General features: G+C 31.7%; 2 protein-coding genes across 2 annotated transcripts; both read left to right on the top strand.

Moving 5' to 3' along the window:
- The first annotated feature begins 5,862 nt into the window (after positions 1-5,862).
- LOC126771406 (retinoid-inducible serine carboxypeptidase-like) lies at positions 5,863-13,518 on the top strand. Its single transcript, XM_050491272.1, has 9 exons — positions 5,863-5,872; positions 8,801-9,024; positions 9,641-9,740; positions 9,938-10,068; positions 11,048-11,366; positions 11,437-11,631; positions 11,872-11,949; positions 12,873-13,027; positions 13,456-13,518. Exons 1-9 carry the CDS (start codon positions 5,863-5,865, stop codon positions 13,516-13,518), a joined length of 1,275 nt encoding a protein of 424 aa, XP_050347229.1.
- A 624-nt stretch (positions 13,519-14,142) lies between these two features.
- LOC126771405 (uncharacterized) lies at positions 14,143-18,494 on the top strand. Its single transcript, XM_050491271.1, has 9 exons — positions 14,143-14,182; positions 14,743-14,972; positions 15,486-15,588; positions 15,658-15,788; positions 15,872-16,178; positions 16,315-16,494; positions 16,731-16,808; positions 17,709-17,863; positions 18,438-18,494. The coding sequence occupies exons 1-9, from the start codon at positions 14,143-14,145 to the stop codon at positions 18,492-18,494; spliced, it is 1,281 nt and encodes a 426-aa protein (XP_050347228.1).
- Positions 18,495-18,896: the final 402 nt, after the last annotated feature.

The following is an 18,896-nucleotide window of genomic DNA, read 5'->3' as shown; positions in this document are numbered from 1 at the left end:
TAAGACTTTATCTAAATCGAGGAGCCAACTGTACCCTAGAATTTATTAAGCAAACTTAGAGCTGATAGCTAATATCAATTTATTTATTTGATTTAAAAAAACAACATATAAATACATTAATTGATGCTTCAGTTAATCCACTTATTACGGTACCGTTCTAAATTAAATGGTATTCAGATTATATTTCTTGATTATATTTAATTTGTACTAACTACCTATTCTGACTTTGAACAAATTACATAAGGCTTTAACAGTATGGTTTTTCTTTACTGAGATATATGAACGAACTCTATAATATAATACTAAGCGGTCTATCTTGCAGAGCTAATAAATCTTACCACACGCTTATGTCCTCGTATTTCTCGGATTTGTGTTGCGGTTTTTATCCAAAAACGATTACAATGTGTCGGGAAACAGACTAATTTGTTTAAGAAAGTATTTTTTTACAAAAAAAATATTAAGATTTATTTATTATCTATTTTCATTCATCTGAAAGCGATAAAATCTATTGTTGATTTAAGACATTTTTTTTCGTTCATGAAATTAGTTATACATATACAACGTATGAACATACTATATAGCCCGTTATAAAACAGTAACCTGTAATAAAGTCAATCATTCTCTCTTTTTTTTTTGAGAATAAATTCTTAAACCTCAAAGTCAAAGTTCTACATCAAACAGATCAGACTGGGTGAATCCAGAAATAACAAACAAACAAAACCATAAATTTATAATATAAGTACGTTTTCGATTAACAATTTTAGAAAATCAAATCAATATATTATACTTTAATTAAAAATTTGATTGATTTGTGAGAATTTTATTCGAAATTATATTTCCCCGATAAGAACTTTTTTCTACATTTTTAATGAAATATTAGAAGAATGTTTAATAATCACTCTGCTTACGGGATTTAAAATAATAAAAATAGCAAAATAAAATATTATTAAATTCACATGAGAGAAAGTTTAATAGCATTCATTCATATAATCAAACATTTCCACATATTTACCCAAGAGTTGCATTCTGAATATGAAATTTTATCATTAAATATTTGTGTTACATTCGTTCCCTTTGTATATGTATTGAGAACAAGTAACGGATCATATCATCACTGCTTAAGAGACCGAGAATTAGGACACATCGCAGTATTAGACTCAGTCGAGAAAGCCATCTTACTAGGCATATCGTTCACCGGGTCGTCAACCTAGTTCGTGTATCTACACCATCTTACTATCTGTAAGATGGTTACGAACACATATAGTAAGATACGTTGGCAGTATATGTTGGCAGGACATACAACAAGAATATAAAGCAAAAAAATTGCAACCCAATTTTTGCTGTCTGAAAATAAAAACATGCAAGCACATCTTAGTATCAAACTCTAAACTTGTAGATAGCAGGATAACACGTATGTGGAAACTACAAGACAACATAAACACAAATATATATACACACTTGTAAACTATAAAATCTCCTACGAATTTAGAAGATATGTGCATTCCTTATTCCGTCACTCTTAAAGTAATAATAATAATAATAATAATAATGACCGATTTCGGCCACAGCGGCCAATCTTAAGAGAGATTAGCCAACTGCGCAGGAGATATTATAGTGCACAAGTCTGTGCGCAAACATAGGTGCACTCTCTCTTCCCTCACTCTCATAATCCGATGGGACGGCAATCCGATACGACCGGAAAGATTTCAGGTGCAGGACCATCGGCTTAACGTGCTTTTCGAGGCACGGGAGTGTACACACTTCCAACTTCTAGACTCCGGGATGCTACTGAGAATTTTTTGACAGAATAACAGACAGACTCAATAACTTTTTTTTTGGCCCGACCTGGGAATCGAACCCGGACCTCCGGGTCTGCGGCCTTACATCAAGCCACTAGAACAACGAGTCAGTCTCACAGTAAATGGGACGAATGAGAAGAGATAAACGCACGACCTGGCTTTACGTTCCTAACTCAGGGATACTGACAGTTTCTCTATAAAAACAAATTAAAAATCTTGGTAATCAATAATTTATTGAAATAAATATACAAAACATACATTTCTTCCGGAATTATAAGAGATATATATATATATTATTATTATTAATAATATACTAACTGTACCCGCGGTTTCACCCGTGTATAACTTTAAAAAAAAACACTAAGAGCAAACTTATAATATTTCAGTATATACAACATTTTTTTTCGTGGAATATCTAACTTTATTATTTATGAACCGATTGAAATAAAAGAAACACTAAATTTTAAGTGAAGTTAGCCGCAATACTTTACTGATAACCGCACTCAAATCCGTTAAGCTGTTTCTAAGATAAGCGTGCAAAACGCACAGATAAATAGATAAACAGACAAACAGACAAAAAAAAATATAATCATTGTTTTATTGCGTTCTATTGCGTTGATAAAGGCCTCCGGTGATAGTTTTACTCATAAATCTTCCATGTCCTGTCCGTAACAGCGATCAGTTACAGATTTATTATATGTATAGATTATTAAATTACCGTGTTACCGTGTTATATATGTAATAAGTCGAGATGGCCCAGTGGTAAGAACGCGTGAATCTTAACCGATGAACGTAGGTTCAAACCCGGGCAAGCACCTCTGAATTTTCATGTGCTTAATTTCTGTTTATAATTCATCTCGTGCTTTTCGGGGAAGGAAAACATTGTGAGGAAACCTGCATGTGTCTAATTTCATCGAAATTCTGCCACATGTGTATTCCACCAACCCGTATTGGAGCAGCGTGATGGAATAAGCTCCAAACCTTCTCCTCAAAAAGGGAGGGGAGGCCTTAGCTCAGCAGTGGAACATTTACAGGCTGTTACTTACTTACTTTTTACTTACCTATGTATATTTATTACACAATATATATTATCACAATATTATCCTCCCAATAAGATTTCTTCATCTCCATACACGCCGACTCTTGGACGGTTAAATGGATCTGATTTTAAATAACTGTAAAATTTCCCCGTCTAAACCCACACGAAAATGATGTTTTATATAACTCTCTCTTATTACATTATAATACAAAAGTATAAAAACAGATAACTTCCTTGTATAACACGTCACATTTTGAAGTGGTATCTAATTTTATTCAACTTCTCAAAAGAGAAATATAAAAAAAACCTTTAATTAGAAGTGAGAACTAAAGCTTAAATACATATTACATTTTAATTCATACGCGATATTAACTAAGTGCTACCACGGTAAATTACTTGAAAGAAAACCCAACTTTAAATTTATTTAGAATTCGAATCAGAAATCTCATTTTCTGCATCTGTACACGATGACTTCTAGACCAACGATAGATATAAATGTATTTGTTTTTTTAGATAACCATGGGCGTAATAATTGGATCTTTAAGTAATAGCTTCAAAAAATCTATCACTAGGAGACTGAGACTCCTAGTGACTGTTATGTAGGATAGGAAGATTGGATTTAGAAGGATGGTTGACGTTCTATGGCTTTCATCCAGGAGTGGACGGCAAAAGACTGAAAAAAACGATATATTAAAAAATGTGTCCGTTGTTCACGCTCTATTTTTAATTTATTGGAAGTATAGTTTCACGGTTTCTTCTGCTACACATAATAAATGTGTATGGATATATTTAGCTGAGTGCTAAACAATTCCAATGTAAATAAACAAACGAAGAATATATTTTGTATTGAATATGTAAAAAAATAAAACTAATTTCCATAAAAACAATTCTACGTATAACTCTCCAATTACTGGATCATTAATTTTATTTTCGTAACTTAAGCTAAAACAAAAAATATTACAAGAAAAACAACATTGACAAATATTGACAAGAATAGTACCGTATCATATTTTATGTGTACCAAATATTTAGATATAAGAAAAGTCGCAATAGGGCTTATTTTGATTAATTAATAACTTCAATTATATGTACAATAACAAAAAAATCAATAGGTTCTAATAACTATATAAAATATAGGTGAAACAATTGAGCAAAATTATTTTTATTATGTAAAAATTAGTTCACTGGTTTTTAGTAATAAAGTAGCTAGCTATGACAATTTTTTGTTACCTGATATGAATCCTTATCATAAATAATGTTAAATTAATTTTAAACATTTTCTACATACATAAATTAGCAATTATTTGCACTTTACGATTGTGAAAAAAAGGCTAGAAGATCAAATCTCGAAAACCTTTTTTTTTATAGAATATGAAGGTGGACGAGCATATGGGCCACCTGATAGTAAGTGGTCACCAACGCCCTTAGACATTGGCATTGTAAGAAATGTCAACCATCGCTTACATAGCCAATGCACCACCAACCTTGGAACTAAGATTTTATGTCCCTTGTGCCTGTAATTACACTGGCTCACTCACCCTTCAAACCGGAACACAACAATATCAAGTACTGCTGTTTTGCGGTAGAATATCTGATGAGTGGGTGGTATCTACCCAGACGAGCTTTCACAAAGCCCTACACCATCGGAATAGATATATGGCTAAAGCTGACTTTTTAAAATTACACTTTAGATTCGGTAAGGTATAAGTACATCGATATAATTATATATATTATAGATTAATACTTTTACTAAGCAAAGCCTTAATTACATTGGAACACAACTTTGATTCTGTTTCAATGATTTCCAAAGTAAAACTCTTTCGATTCGCAGAAGTTTTATAGAAGCGAAATTTGGTCACAGAATATTGGTCTCTGTTATCTCGATCTTGATATCTGAAAATGATGTAAAATTGATTGGGTAGTAACATTATTTTATCTTTGAATAAACGTCATTCGCAAACTTATCTATACAAACAAATATAATTGAAGTGTCTTTCTGTGGTTTCAAAATACCTGCCTCTTTTTAAGTTAATGTGGGTATTTGCGAGCATTTATTTTTATTTACACCTATTTAGACATCACTTCTTTTGTGTTGAAGTAAACAACCAAAACATATATCATAATATTGAACTTGGCTGTCATTTCACTTTTATGTTTATAATGAGATATCACTAGTTTTTGTAAAGAAATTATCCAGTAATTTTTTATCATTTTATTATAATTTTTCAATTATTGCATCATTATATTAGCTAAATTCGCAAGTTTCAATATATTAGCTAAATTTGACATGTTTATGTAAAATAGTTTTTGAGTTATGAGGGGGTAAAAGTGGCTACAAAGGGTTCGTGTAATATTACACACGGTGCTGCTCGCCAGTTTTGAACTTGGCTTGACACACTACCGCTTGTCTAGATTAGTATATATTCTAAGTAATAATTAATTAAAGTTTCGTTAAAAACTTACAACACAAAAATTTCATATTAGTCAAAGTTTTTAGCCTTATAAAAAAGCTTATAAAAAAGTTATATATTTTATTACTCTCGATCCATTCAATTAATAAAATAATTTAACTATTAAACTTATTATATTATTTATAGTTATCACAATTACGAATATAATAATTTAGAGCGTTTAATGCAATCGAAACTTATTATTAGCTTTTCCCTGAGTTTTGTATTTGTCACTTAATAAGTTCTTGCCAGTAAGCCGACAACATAAATAATATTTACTTAGTAAAACGCAATTTGGGAAACTAAATTATTATAATATTTAAAATTCTTACTTCATCTAGAAAAGATGTATTTTTTATTTTCTATAAATGTATTATAGTAATTACAATTATGCATATAACAATGCATAAGCATATAATATACAATTGCTAATATTAAGTAGAGGCAAGTTTGACAATTTTTATTTGGACCAATCAATTCAAAAATGCAATGCAATCAAGATATCTATACACAAACAAATAAAATTGAGGTGACTTTCTGTGATTTCAAAATAACTGCCTCCTTTTAAGTTAACATGGCTATTTGTGAGCTACCAAAATCAAAACTTTTTTTGGCCCTGTCCGTCTATCTGTCCAGGGTAAAACCAAGGTGTAGCGGCTAAAAATTAAGGGTAAGGTCTCCTCACCCTTTTTTGAGGAGAAGGCTTGGAGCTTATTCCACCACGCTGCTCCAATGCGGGTTGGTGGAATACACATGTGGCAGAATTTCAGTGAAATTAGACACATGCGGGTTTTATCACGATGTTTTCCTTCCCCGCCGAACACAAGATGAATTATAATCAGAAATTAAGCACATGAAAATTCAGTTGTGCTTGCCCGGGTTTGAACCCACGATCATCGGTTAAGATTCACTCGTTCTTACCACTAGGCCATCTCGGCTAAATACATAAGTAAAATTAATACGATAATGATGGTATCGATGTACGATTTAGGGTTTATTAATTCGCTACCCTGAAGGGGTTTTTACTAAAGGATTTTTCTAATTTCTGAAGTCAACGATTGTATTGACGATGTTTTTCTTTTAATTTAATTTTGACTAAGTAAATTAATTAAAATAAATTCGTCATTTGATTTTTTTTTATTTCGTTTCGAACTCTCTGTCGTTCGGTAGCTCTAGTTTGTTGTTCGCGTCAATCTTACCCGTAGATTGGGTTACTAGAGTTGTTATTACTCATATATTCGTTTATTTTTATAGTTTATTTATATTGTTAATCATTGCATATTTAGAAAAAGAAAATTTTGGCTTTGTGCAAGCTCGTCTGGCTAGGTATCACCCACTCATCAGATATTCTACAGCAAAACGGCAGTACTTGTTATTGTTGTGTCAAACCGGAGTTTGTAGGATAAGTGAGCCAGTGTAATTTCATGCACAAGGGATATCATATCTTAGTTCGCAAGGTTGGTGGCGCATTGGTGATGTAAGCGATGGTTAACTTTCTTACAATGCCAATATCTATAGGCGTTGGTGACCACTTACCACCAGGTGGCCCATATGCTCGTCCGCCTACCTATATATACCTATACTATAAAAATATATACATACCAGTAGCAGCTCTGTAACAAAATCTATCATTTAATTTTCCTCAAACTTTCCTAAAAGGTTGAAAGGCGTTACACATAAAAATTATTCAAGTTGTTTTTAACGAATATACGCGAAATTATTATACCGATGTTTACGCAAAGTACGCTATAAAATTATACGAACACTTATCCCTTGGGCAGTTGGATAATCTCCTTTGAGAATAGTCGCCGTGGCCAAAATCGTTAAGGATGATTACCCATCATCGTTATCATCAACTATTTAGTTATTTTAATGATGTATCACACGCGTTGTTGAATTTAAATTATCTTTTTTTTTTTATAATCTTATCACAGAAATTGATAAGTGATATGGTTGCTGTATCGACAAAAATAATTAGTTCAGTTCATAAAATAATTGCCATGTTCCACAATTGGAACAACAAAAATATGATTTTGTGTTTGTTATTAATTTCAATAATATCAGGAAATCATGTATATGGTGAGATTTCATTAATTAATCTTTTTAATACGTTGTTACTAACTAAAGATCCCGGACGAAGCCTTAAAAATGAAATAGTTTAATCGAACACAAACTTGTATAATTTGAAAACCTTTACCTCATTTGTTAGGAATTTAGGCGCCCAACAGATATTGTATTGGTCCCTTGCTTTTCCGCCAAACTCAAAAGAGGTTGGTTATCACTGCATTCTGCAAACATTAAATATGACAAAACGGTGAAATCCTTATAAAAAGGCAAGCCAAGGTTATTTTATTTTACATTGTATTCAAAACATATACTACTATATACTAAGTACTTATATACTAAAATTTATGGTTTTTATTTATTATATAACATGCAATACATTACCAAAAATTATTTTTTGATGAGAACTGACAAGGCGTTTATTTTCTCGCTCAGAGTGTTTCGGGTTGAGTGAAATAACATGTATCAACTTCTTCTGGCTCAGCAACTCTATGTAGCATAAAATCTTGATTTTAATAAAATCTTTTCTTGATTTATAAAATCAGGATGTAGAAAAACAGTCTACAATACTTTTCAATTAATAAAGAAAAATACTATATTTTTATTACTGACTATGCAACCTGATATTAATAATAGTTGGTATAGCTTTTAACGTCACAGGATACTGTAAGCTGGCTTTCAATGATCAATTTGACGCAGATTTGGCTCACTTTGGTTTATTTTTAAGCTTTCATACGAGCTTATTCTCTTGTCAAGAATAATGCAAACATCGTATCTATAAGCTATTTTACAAATAATATGAAAAGAAAATGACTCGTTACGTTATGAGTATCACGAATCGTTACCTGTAAGAGACTCTTTAATAAAAGCTCAAATATTTAATTTATAATTCATTTATTTAATATAGAAGTATTACACTCACTTATTGATAGTCAAATTAAAAACTACAGACTATTAATATTCTAAAATTTAAGCTACTTATAAATCATGGATTTTACTAATATTCTCTTGAAATGATTAAACATCAGTTCAGTAGATGAAAAATTTTCTCGTGTAAGTTCGAGAACCTATGTAGTAATTTCATTTAACTTTTAAAACTGATGTGTCAGTCTTACACCGCCTATTATTTTTTATAAAAGAGGTAGGCGGAAGGGCAAATGGACCTCCTTATCGTAAGTGATCACCACCGCCCATAGACAATAGCACCGTAAGAAATGATAAACATCGCTTACATCGCCAAATGCGGAACCAACCTTAGGAACTAAGATGTTATGTTCCTTGTGCCTGTAATTACACTGGCTCACTCAAACCGACACACAACAATACTACTGTACTGCTGCTGTAAGTACTGCTGTTTTGCGGTAGAATATCTGATGAGTTAGTGGTACCCAGACGAGCTTGCACAAAGGTCTACATCAGTGCACATTCACGTTTCATTTATTTTTCAGCGCAATTCGAAAATTTTAAACAAGACTTTGGGCACGTAACCGTTCGTGAAGGGGCCCACATGTTTTATTGGTTGTTCCATACAACTGCAAATGTAGCAAATCATACGGAACGACCACTCATAGTATGGCTACAAGGTGGTCCTGGAGGTTCTTCCACCGGAATTGGTAATTTCGAAATACTTGGACCTTTAGATCTATCGCTTCAAGAAAGAAATTATACTTGGGTACGTGGTACAAAGATATATAACAAAGACTCACCGATAAAAATTATGAAAAAACAATTTTTATTTTATTGGTAATCCAGTTAAATTATTATCATTATAATTTGTTTTGTTATGGTTTGTTCATACGTATATTGTTTTCGGATTCACATAAAAACTAGTATATAATTTCATATCATGATTGTTTATTGTTTCTGGATGGCCTCGGGTTAGTAGGTAGAAATCATAGGGTACGTAGTATGTTTTTATATATTATAATTTATTTATTTTATAAAAGATTTGTCCAGTTTAATTATGCCAGAAATTTGCTCACTGCGGACGAATACAAATTGTACAGTAATGTTTTATTAAAAAAAACTTGAGGATAGATATTTTTTTATATAAAAGGAAATGCACCCCCTGATAGTAAGTGATCACCACCGCCCATAGAAATTGGTACGACAAAATATTAACCTCCAAAATCGCTACAGTGCCACCAACCTTGGGAATTCCTCGTTCCTGTTATGTCTGTAATTATATTGGCTCACTCCCCCTTCCAATCGGAACAGAACAAAAGCAGTAAGCGAAGTATTGCTGTTTATCGGTAAAATTTCTCAGACGGGCTGTAATTTTGTTTCAGGTGAAGAATTTCAATGTTCTCTTTATTGACAATCCCGTGGGCACGGGGTTCAGTTACGTGGACGATTTGAAATATTTGACAACGACTAATGATGAAATAGGCATGTATATTTGTTCTTAAACAGAGTACAATTCATCATCATAACATATACAGCCGACTAATATATACACAGGCGGCCTTATCGCTATAGCGATCTCTTTCAGGCAAACTTTGTGACATTGTGACAGTAACTTAACTATCAGAATTATGGATTTCTTAATAAAGAAAATATGTGTCTAAACTTTTATTACATTACAGCTTTGGATTTCGTCGAACTGATGCGAGGGTTCTATCGAGCTAATCCAGAGTTTGAAAGAGTTCCACTTTACATTTACGGACAGTCGTACGGAGGGAAAATGGCAATTGACATGGGTATCCGAATGCATGAGGTACTTATTAAATTAATAATAATTAGTTAGAATACGTACATTACGAATGTTTTGCATTCCTGTTTAGTGGAATAACCATACATTATAGGTATTTATTTTAGATATTTACAAACCAATTCATTAAAATAGTAATATTCATACATTTATATAAAAGTTTACATAACATTGAGGACACAAAAACATATAACTCAAAATTAATTCGGAAAAGTAACTCGTGTGTTAATAGTATTTTATTCTTTTCGAAATAAGAAATCATAATTGAAATGCTTAAATACTAATAAAAAATGTTTAGTTTTTTAACGAGTAGCACTTAATAAATACAGCATTTTCAATTAATTTTTATTTTGATTCAATAACGAATTAAATAAATTAATAGTTCTAAAGGCAAAAAGATAATTAGCCTCGATAATTTTTAATCCTTAATTACCACTAGGATATAAAATTGAATATAATGTTTTTGAATGCATTTTAACAAGAATTGCTATTACTTCGTAAAAAGTGCATACAATGTTGATGAAATATTTACTTTCAAATTTAACAGACTCAAAATGATAGACGTCATGAAACAAAGCGTATATGATAAAAACTCGATAATCAGTAATACAAATAAATATAATAATGTTAAGTTTCTAGTCAGAAAACGGTAGGGTTCCCGATCATAAAAAAATATCAATAACGAAAGCGAATCATATAAAGAACTAAAATATTTCTCCATTTAATAAAAATCTTTGTCAAGTTTTTTTTGCTATTTCAACTATTAAAACTGAAGTGACAGTCACGAACATGAAAAATTGTGAGGTTATTTTAACTACGGTACTCTAAAATGAAATACATACATTATAACGTATATACTTACTTAGCGTCCTGCAAATCACTTCGCATAATATTGTAAGAGAATTCTGTGACATTAACATTAGGGTTCGAAAATAAATTAATCATGTGACTTGTTTGCTAACATCCGGAAATTATGTTTTGACAGGCGGAATTAGCCGGTTCAATTAGGTCAAATTTGCGTGGAATCGCTATGGGTAACGCATGGATCTCACCAGTCGACGCCACTCTAACTTGGGGACCTCTGCTCCTTGCGGCCGGCCTCGTTGATCAAGCAGGATATGAGGACATACAAAGAAATGCTCGCGAAGCAGAACGTCTTTTTAATGAAAATCAGTTCTACGAATCTACAAGGCAATGGGCGGCCACACAACAAGCCGTGTTCAGAAGAACGACAAGGGTCGATTTTTATAATATACTGACTAAAATGGAAGTCGCTTTGCCGGATACGTTTCAAAGCTCTTATGGTAAGATTATATTTTCATGATATATTTTTTTATAAGTATATAAAAATAAATATGTTAAAATGTTGTCTAGAATTTGCAAGAGATATGATGATTCGTGACAGACAATACAAGTCGCCTCGTAGTCAAGAGTGGGACCTCTACGAGCTAATGAATACCAAAGTTAAAGATTGGTTGAAGATTGACAGAAATATCACATGGAGCTCCCTATCAAATTCGGTGTTCGATTACTTAAGAGGAGACTTTATGAAGCCGGTTACTGATGGCGGTAACTATGATATTTTTTTATATCAAACTATTGTTTTAGATGATTACCTCACGAAACTTGTAATTTTTACAGATTAAAAAATCCAAGAAACTCAGCAGATACTCTAATAATAAATAAATAACTCTTCTTTCACAAATATAGTAATCATTTGTAAATAAGTTTATAATTATCATGCATGCATAACTGTCTTATTAATTTTACTTTATGAATACATATTCCTTTAACTCTTTCTGTTTTCAGTTGAAAAACTCCTAAACGAAACAGATATAATTATCACTAAATACAACGGTAACCTTGACCTAATCTGTGATACTCCAGGTAAGTTCTAATTTATTTTTAATATAAAACTGTACTTAAATCATAAATCATTATCACGAACAAGGACCAATCCTAGTAACAAATTGTCGCTTTATCGCAATCGGATCTAAGCGTAGTCATTGTTCGTTTTTTTTTTCTGATTTTTAATTTATCGGCATAAAAGTTAACAATATTTTTATTTTTATTATATTTTATTAATTTTAATTTTGTTGTAATGGTATATATGTTAACATATTATTGGTTCGTTTCCGAAATGAATAAATACATAATAATGAAAGTTGGATTGTAATTGAATCGGGAACGTATCGTAATCATTATAGATTAGTAGAATTGGGCCCCAAGTGGTTCTACTGACAGATCGACATCGCCAGCTTAGAAAGTTAGACATCCTACGATGGCCTTTAGGAGCTGTGACAATTGAGGGATGTTAATATACCATTTTTTTTTGTAATAAAATAGGTAAAGATGTTTTATGCTATTCAAAAAAAACTTGCTCGGTGGCGTGGAAAAAAAAACACCATGATCATAAACATAACATAATATACTCGTAAACTTCAGCTTCATCGTTTGCAGACAATGAAAAAATAGCAATTTACTTACTGATACGATATAATAATTGTGTACTGATTTTATAATATTGTTGGTTCATAGTTTTCTGTACAAAAAATATGATTTTTAAAATATATCCTCAAAGAAACCTTGAACCTCAAAGAAACTTTGAACGAATGTGCCAAATTTGAATATTTGGCTTACAATATTTGAAAAAGTTTTTGAGTGTAAATATTTGGCAGGACTGTTAATTTATAATAAGTCTAGGTAGATCAAATGGATTAAGTTTACATCAAATATATATAACAAGTACAAAAAAGCAGGACATGAATTATATATAAAATTCTAATAATACACACTTCTTTATTATTTAGGCCAAATTTTATGGGTTGATCGGCTCAAGTGGCCGGGAGCTGAAGGGTACAGGAACGCACCTCGACTGCCTATCTGGGAGAACGATCGGCTAGAAGGCTACTACAAGTCCTACGGCAATTTCAGATTTTTCTGGATAAATATGGCTGGACATAGCGTAAGTTTAAACGAATTTACAACAAAAAGTGAAGTAAAGAGCAAAAGGTGATTGATTGATTTGATTTGAGTTTGATTGAATGCTTATATATTATACTAGTACAACTCATCAATAAAGGCAATTTGGTTTAGAAAACAACCCTCACATGCGTTTTGCAATATTAGACCTTGTATAAAATTAATTTACATTAATTGTTTCCTCAATTAATTTTATTTAATACTGTTTTATTTAAAAAGTTAATTAATATAGAGTTAATGATTTATTTATGAGTCGCCATCGTGATACCAGAATGTCGGCTCATTTTAATTTAACGATAAAATACGTTTATAAAAAAGTTTTGCACAGTTGCTCATAAATTTATTCAGTATAGTTTGTATCTATTTAGAAATCATACACATCTTGATGGATACTGACCATTCTTGTTGCAGGTTCCACGGGACAACCCAGAAGGAAGCAATGCCTTTCTTCGTGACATGACTTCGTTTGGTTGATTTTTTTATTTATTATTTCTTATTTAAATTGTACAAATCTAAAATTGTTTTTTTTTAATCAAATAATATCAGTCATTTTATTCCTAGTAAAATATTGGTTTCACCTTCATTTGTAACAATTACGGAACTGGGAAAATATTACTATTGTTATTATATTTTATGAGACATTATGTCTTAATACGCGGATACAATCTCACTACAATATATTACTAACCTAACCTTCTCCTCAAAAAAGGAGAGGAGGCCTTAGCCCAGCAGAGGGACATTTACAGGCTGTTACTTTATATTACTAAGCGGAAAAACAACGGAAATATCTAGATGGCGGTACAAAGGCTCACTTACTCAGATTACATCAAGTAACACAATGCTCGGCGCTATTTTTTTCTAAAAATGAGCGAGAGGTGAGAGACGTATTTCAAAATATTCAACTCGATCTTCAACAATCTATCAATTCAACTTTGAATCGCATTATATGTTTGTAATTATATAGTGTACTTTAAATTAAATCTTGTGTCAGGCAATTAGTTACATTGGAAGCACATTTTTAAAAACCAGGCGTTTTTAAAAATGCGAGTTTTTCAATTTTTTTATATATTTTCAAATTTAAATAAATCGTTCTGTGTAATGCACACTGCACTGTATGCTAATAACGATCCCATTAGCTGTAGTATATAACGTGCCTGCATTATATTTTAATTGATTATTTATTGTTTCTAAGGAAACTTCCATGCTTAAAATTTTAAAATAAGAACTGAACCTAATCAGTTTTATCTTACGTATTAAATTAAGTGTGACATCAAACATCTAATCGATAAATTTATATGACGTAAAATTTTCTATCAGTTGTGAAATCTTAATTCCTTTTTATATCTTCATAAACGATAAGTTTTGTGATAAATAACAATAAGAGTTTAACCTACCTATGGTGACACCGTTGGATTATTATAAGTAACACAAGAATAAAAATAAATATTACTAAATAAATCAATTAAAATATGTCCAAAAAAATATTAATTGCCTTTGTGACGTTAGGAATTATACTGGGAGTTGGTTTGGGTGTTCTGATCTGGTGGTTAGTTCGTGCTGACGCACTCTATGAAACAATACGTAAGTCAACCATTTATTTAGTAATAATATTCATTTTGAATATAAACATATTATTATATAATAATGTATTTAACCATCACTGATCAGTGAATAACCTCGGGAAACAATCTTTCTAAGGTTTGGAAGGTAAAGGTATCGGAGATGTCGAGTATACTGCAGCTTATACAAGAATCTCTGGACAGGGCGATATGTTTTGGTGGTTCTACCCAACAATCTCTGTATCGCCAACATCTCGTCCTGTATTGATGTGGTTACACGGAGCTACTGGAATATCACCAAGCTTCTTAGCCAACTTTGGAATGTTTGGTCCGTATGATATGAACTTGAATAGAAGAAATGACTCCTGGGTTTGTATTTCCATATATAAAAGTATTATGTCAAATTACTGATAGGGCTTTGTATAAGTACTTCTTGGTAGATATAACCAGCTTATCAGCTATTTCACTGTGCCACTTACTTCGTAAGGTAAATGAGGGTGTGCAATTGCTAAGACATAATATCCTTAATCTAAGTATTACTCTATTAGGCAAAATTATATACAGATGCAATGATACATTTATTATTGAAATACTTAATCCATATTAATGATACCTTGCTAGTGGGAATTGCAATGCTGTGCTATGGTGACCTAATTGAAAGTCATCGTATGAATCGGTCGTGAATTGTCAAAAGGTGGTATGCAATATTGACCATAATAATAGTTATAACATTTCAAAAATACACGCATCAAAATAGTAAATCGCCATACTTCGTTTTTCAACCTTTCACGGGTGAGTAATGAAGTGAGTTCTTACAAAATCGCACTTCTACTCACCACTTTTATGTTACATGTTATTAAAATTTTTCTTTCATTATTAAAGGTTGACGACTACAATTTACTACTCGTTGATGCACCGTTGGGTACAGGTTTCAGTGCAAGTGTCTCCAGAAATACAAACGATTTTCCTAATATTGACCAGAATGGTAATCTAATTTCTATCTGATAATCTTTTTTTCTATAATTCTGTCATTCTCGCGAATATTTCTTTTTAGTCGATCATTTACTGAGAACATTACAGTCATTTTATTCTCTCCACGACGAGTACAGAAATTCGCCACTTTATATTTGTGGTCAAGGAGATGGTTCTCAATTAGCTCTCTCATTGGCAATAAGATTATCTGAAGTAAGTTTAAACAAGTTTTATCATACTTGAGTATTCGTAAAATGTAAATTGTATTATAACATATAGCAATATTTTAATTACAGGAAAACGATATATCTGGTAACTTTAAAGGAGTTATACTTGGAAATCCTATAGTTTCACCAGCCTTAGTTCTTTCTAAGCTTGGTTTCTATTTAGAAGAACTAGGCTATATAGATGGAAAAGGACGAGAAGCTACTGAAAATTTGTCAAATACAATCACAGATTTAGTTCGCTCAGAAGAATATGAAAATGCTTTCAATCATTTCATTTCACTTGGATCGTTTATTAATGAGAACGCTGGAGCTGTAGCTGTTAACTTAGGTAACATCGTTGAAAAAATTACAAGACTACCGACTACTACTAATCAAGGTTAGTTTTATTTATTTTCTTTATCAACGGTAAATTCATCTTAACATTTCTACTTCTCTTAATATTGTACAGCTTTAAGTTTTCGTTTAAATTATCTTAATTAATTACTATAAATAATGATGCAAATGTTTTTTAGATTATTTCGGGCAGATGAGTTACATCCAAAGAGCCTTCAAATTAAACAATAACATAAACGATTTTATGAACGACGTGGTGGCTCCAGCATTAGGTATTTCAGAGTCAGAATACGATGGACAGCGAGATGATGTCATACAAGCTTTCAAAAAGACTTACATGAAACCTAATGTTGACAAAGGTATTGCTTTATACTAACTAACAAAACCCGCCAAACGCTTCATTCTTGTGTATACCAGTTATTGTGCCGTTCGGTTGAACGGTATATAAATTAATAAAAATTAAATTTAATGTCAAATAGCTAAAACAACATGCGTTATAAGTGTCGCTGCATAGCACACGCTATCATGAGGCCTATTTGCTTGATACATATAAAAATATTTAAATTAAACTTAAACTACACTTTTGCTGTTTCAGTGGAACATATCCTCAAAAACACAAACCTCAGTATTAATATTTACAACGGTAACCTTGATGCAGTTTCAAACACTCCAGGTAAGCTTTGTTTTAGAGCTATTTAACTATATTTACAATAATTATATAAACTACAAATTAATCGTCTCGGCTTCGCACGGTTTAGATAAGAAGAAATGAATTTTGGATAGGATTTGCGTAAAATCCGTTCTTAGTGAGCGTAGCATGTTCTCCAGACCGATTTCGACCACGGCGGCCAATCTCAAGAGAGATTAGCTAACTATGCAGGATATATTATAGTGCACAAGTGTGTGCGCAAACACAGGTGCGCTGCGCGACCGGAAAGAGTTCAGGCGCATGATCAACGGCTTTACGTGCTTTCTGAGGCACGGGAGTGTACAAACTTCCAACTTCCAGACTCCGGGCTGCTACTGAGAATTTTCTGACAGAAAAACCCAGTAACTTTTTACTGGCCTGACCTGGAAATTCATCCCAGGACCTCCGGGTCTGCGGCCTTACATCAAGCCACTAGACCAGCGAGGCAGTCATATATACATATAGATTTACGAAAAATTAAAAACTATTAAATAAAAATAAATTAAGTAATAATAACATATTTAATATAAAAACGTTTGATTATTTTATAAAATAATAGAAGTTAATAATTTTATTAAATTAACTGACCTAAGGTTCCACTTTCTTTTGATTCTTCAAATGATTCGAGACGAGAAAATAATCTGTGTGATGCAATCACTATATTTTCCACAGCCGCACCATTGTGAGACTGATTGTAAAATGAAATGCAAATATATTACTAGTACAATATACAATATACAAGTACAATAACTTTAATATGGTTGTCTAAACTAAAACCCTGCAACCTTTAGTTTAAGTTTTTATCGGCTTGTTTGTTCATAATTAAAAATATAGTCTTTTTCAAAATATATACATTATAATCTTTCTTCTCCTCATATTTATTAGGTCAGCTCGAATGGATCAATCACCTCGAATGGGCCGGTCAAACAGATTTTATGAATAAATCCAGACAAACCCTAGTTTTTAACCGTCTCATTGAGGGTTACTTTAAGGAATCTGAAAGACTGCGTTTTTACTGGATAAATGTCGCCGGTCTTTTAGTAAGTATTTTGTTTATACCACCAACCCGCATTGGAGCAGCGTGGTGGAATAAGCTCCAAACCTTCTCCTCAAAAAGAGGAGAGGAGGCCTTTAGCCCAGCAGTGGGACATTCACAGGCTGTTACGGTTGTTTATACCAGAGCAACTTTCCATAAATTTATAATTTATTACCTAACAGATTAGTAAGCCAATTTATTCGATTAATTTTCATACTTTTATATATTTCTCATATTTTTTCTGAAAGTTAAAATTAGGAAAGTACATTATGTTGGAGTGCGTTTTAATGTGTAGCTTTGAAACTTTTTAATGTATGAAACTTTTTTTTTTAAATATAATTGAAGACATAAAAATCAAAACTGTATACCTAAGAGTTAATTGAGCTGACCAGAAAACTGTATCCATATAGAGTCTTAAGTCCATAAGCGGATGGAATAGCGATTTTACCAAACTTGTTCGGTTCAGCACAATTCGCAGCTACAGTAGCCTACCTGCACGAATGCTTTTTCATGTTTAAATAGTATGTAAATATTCATCGTGTATTTACCATTGTATAATGTATTGTTTTTCTTTACAGGTACCGTTTGATAATTCAATTGGTATGAGACGAGTGCTAAACCGGATAACTAATTAAATAATTAGGAGGCTGAGTTTTATATTTAATTATGTTTTTCATACAATTTATTTATTAATAAATAAATAGGATACAATACAAGGCTTACTACCTTTAAAAACAGAAATCATTTTTTATTTTATTTTTATATTGGTCCATTATATCAGAATTACCTTTTAATATTAAATTTATTTATTGTTGTGATTAATAATAGCAATTTATGATTAACATGCAATTGCTACGTCAAAACGTAGCGTGTTATAAAAGTACTTTTGAATGGGCAGTATTGAATTAAATGTTAAAACTACTACCGGTTCGGAACATACACTCAACCGCCTACAAACTCGGTAGTGACTTTTTCACCATCAAATACAATTAAATTTATCCATATTGTAATTGGATATCAATAAAGAATAACTCCAC

This window comes from Nymphalis io, chromosome 10 (genome assembly GCF_905147045.1).
Source record: "Nymphalis io chromosome 10, ilAglIoxx1.1, whole genome shotgun sequence".
Lineage (NCBI taxonomy): Eukaryota > Metazoa > Arthropoda > Insecta > Lepidoptera > Nymphalidae > Nymphalis > Nymphalis io.
The sequence above is the reverse complement of the archived record's forward strand: the minus strand, read 5'-3'. Positions and strand labels throughout refer to the sequence as shown.

Excerpts from the sequence above, each read along its gene's own strand:
- LOC126771406 (XM_050491272.1), top strand. Across the intron at positions 9,025-9,640 it reads AAGAAAGAAATTATACTTGG|GTGAAGAATTTCAATGTTCT; the intron begins GTACGTGGTACA and ends ATTTTGTTTCAG. Across the intron at positions 9,741-9,937 it reads AACGACTAATGATGAAATAG|CTTTGGATTTCGTCGAACTG; the intron begins GCATGTATATTT and ends ATTACATTACAG.
- LOC126771405 (XM_050491271.1), top strand. The coding sequence starts at position 14,143 with ATGCACACTGCACTGTATGCTAATAACGATCCCATTAGCT. Across the intron at positions 16,179-16,314 it reads ACCGACTACTACTAATCAAG|ATTATTTCGGGCAGATGAGT; the intron begins GTTAGTTTTATT and ends AATGTTTTTTAG. Across the intron at positions 17,864-18,437 it reads TAAATGTCGCCGGTCTTTTA|GTACCGTTTGATAATTCAAT; the intron begins GTAAGTATTTTG and ends TTTTCTTTACAG.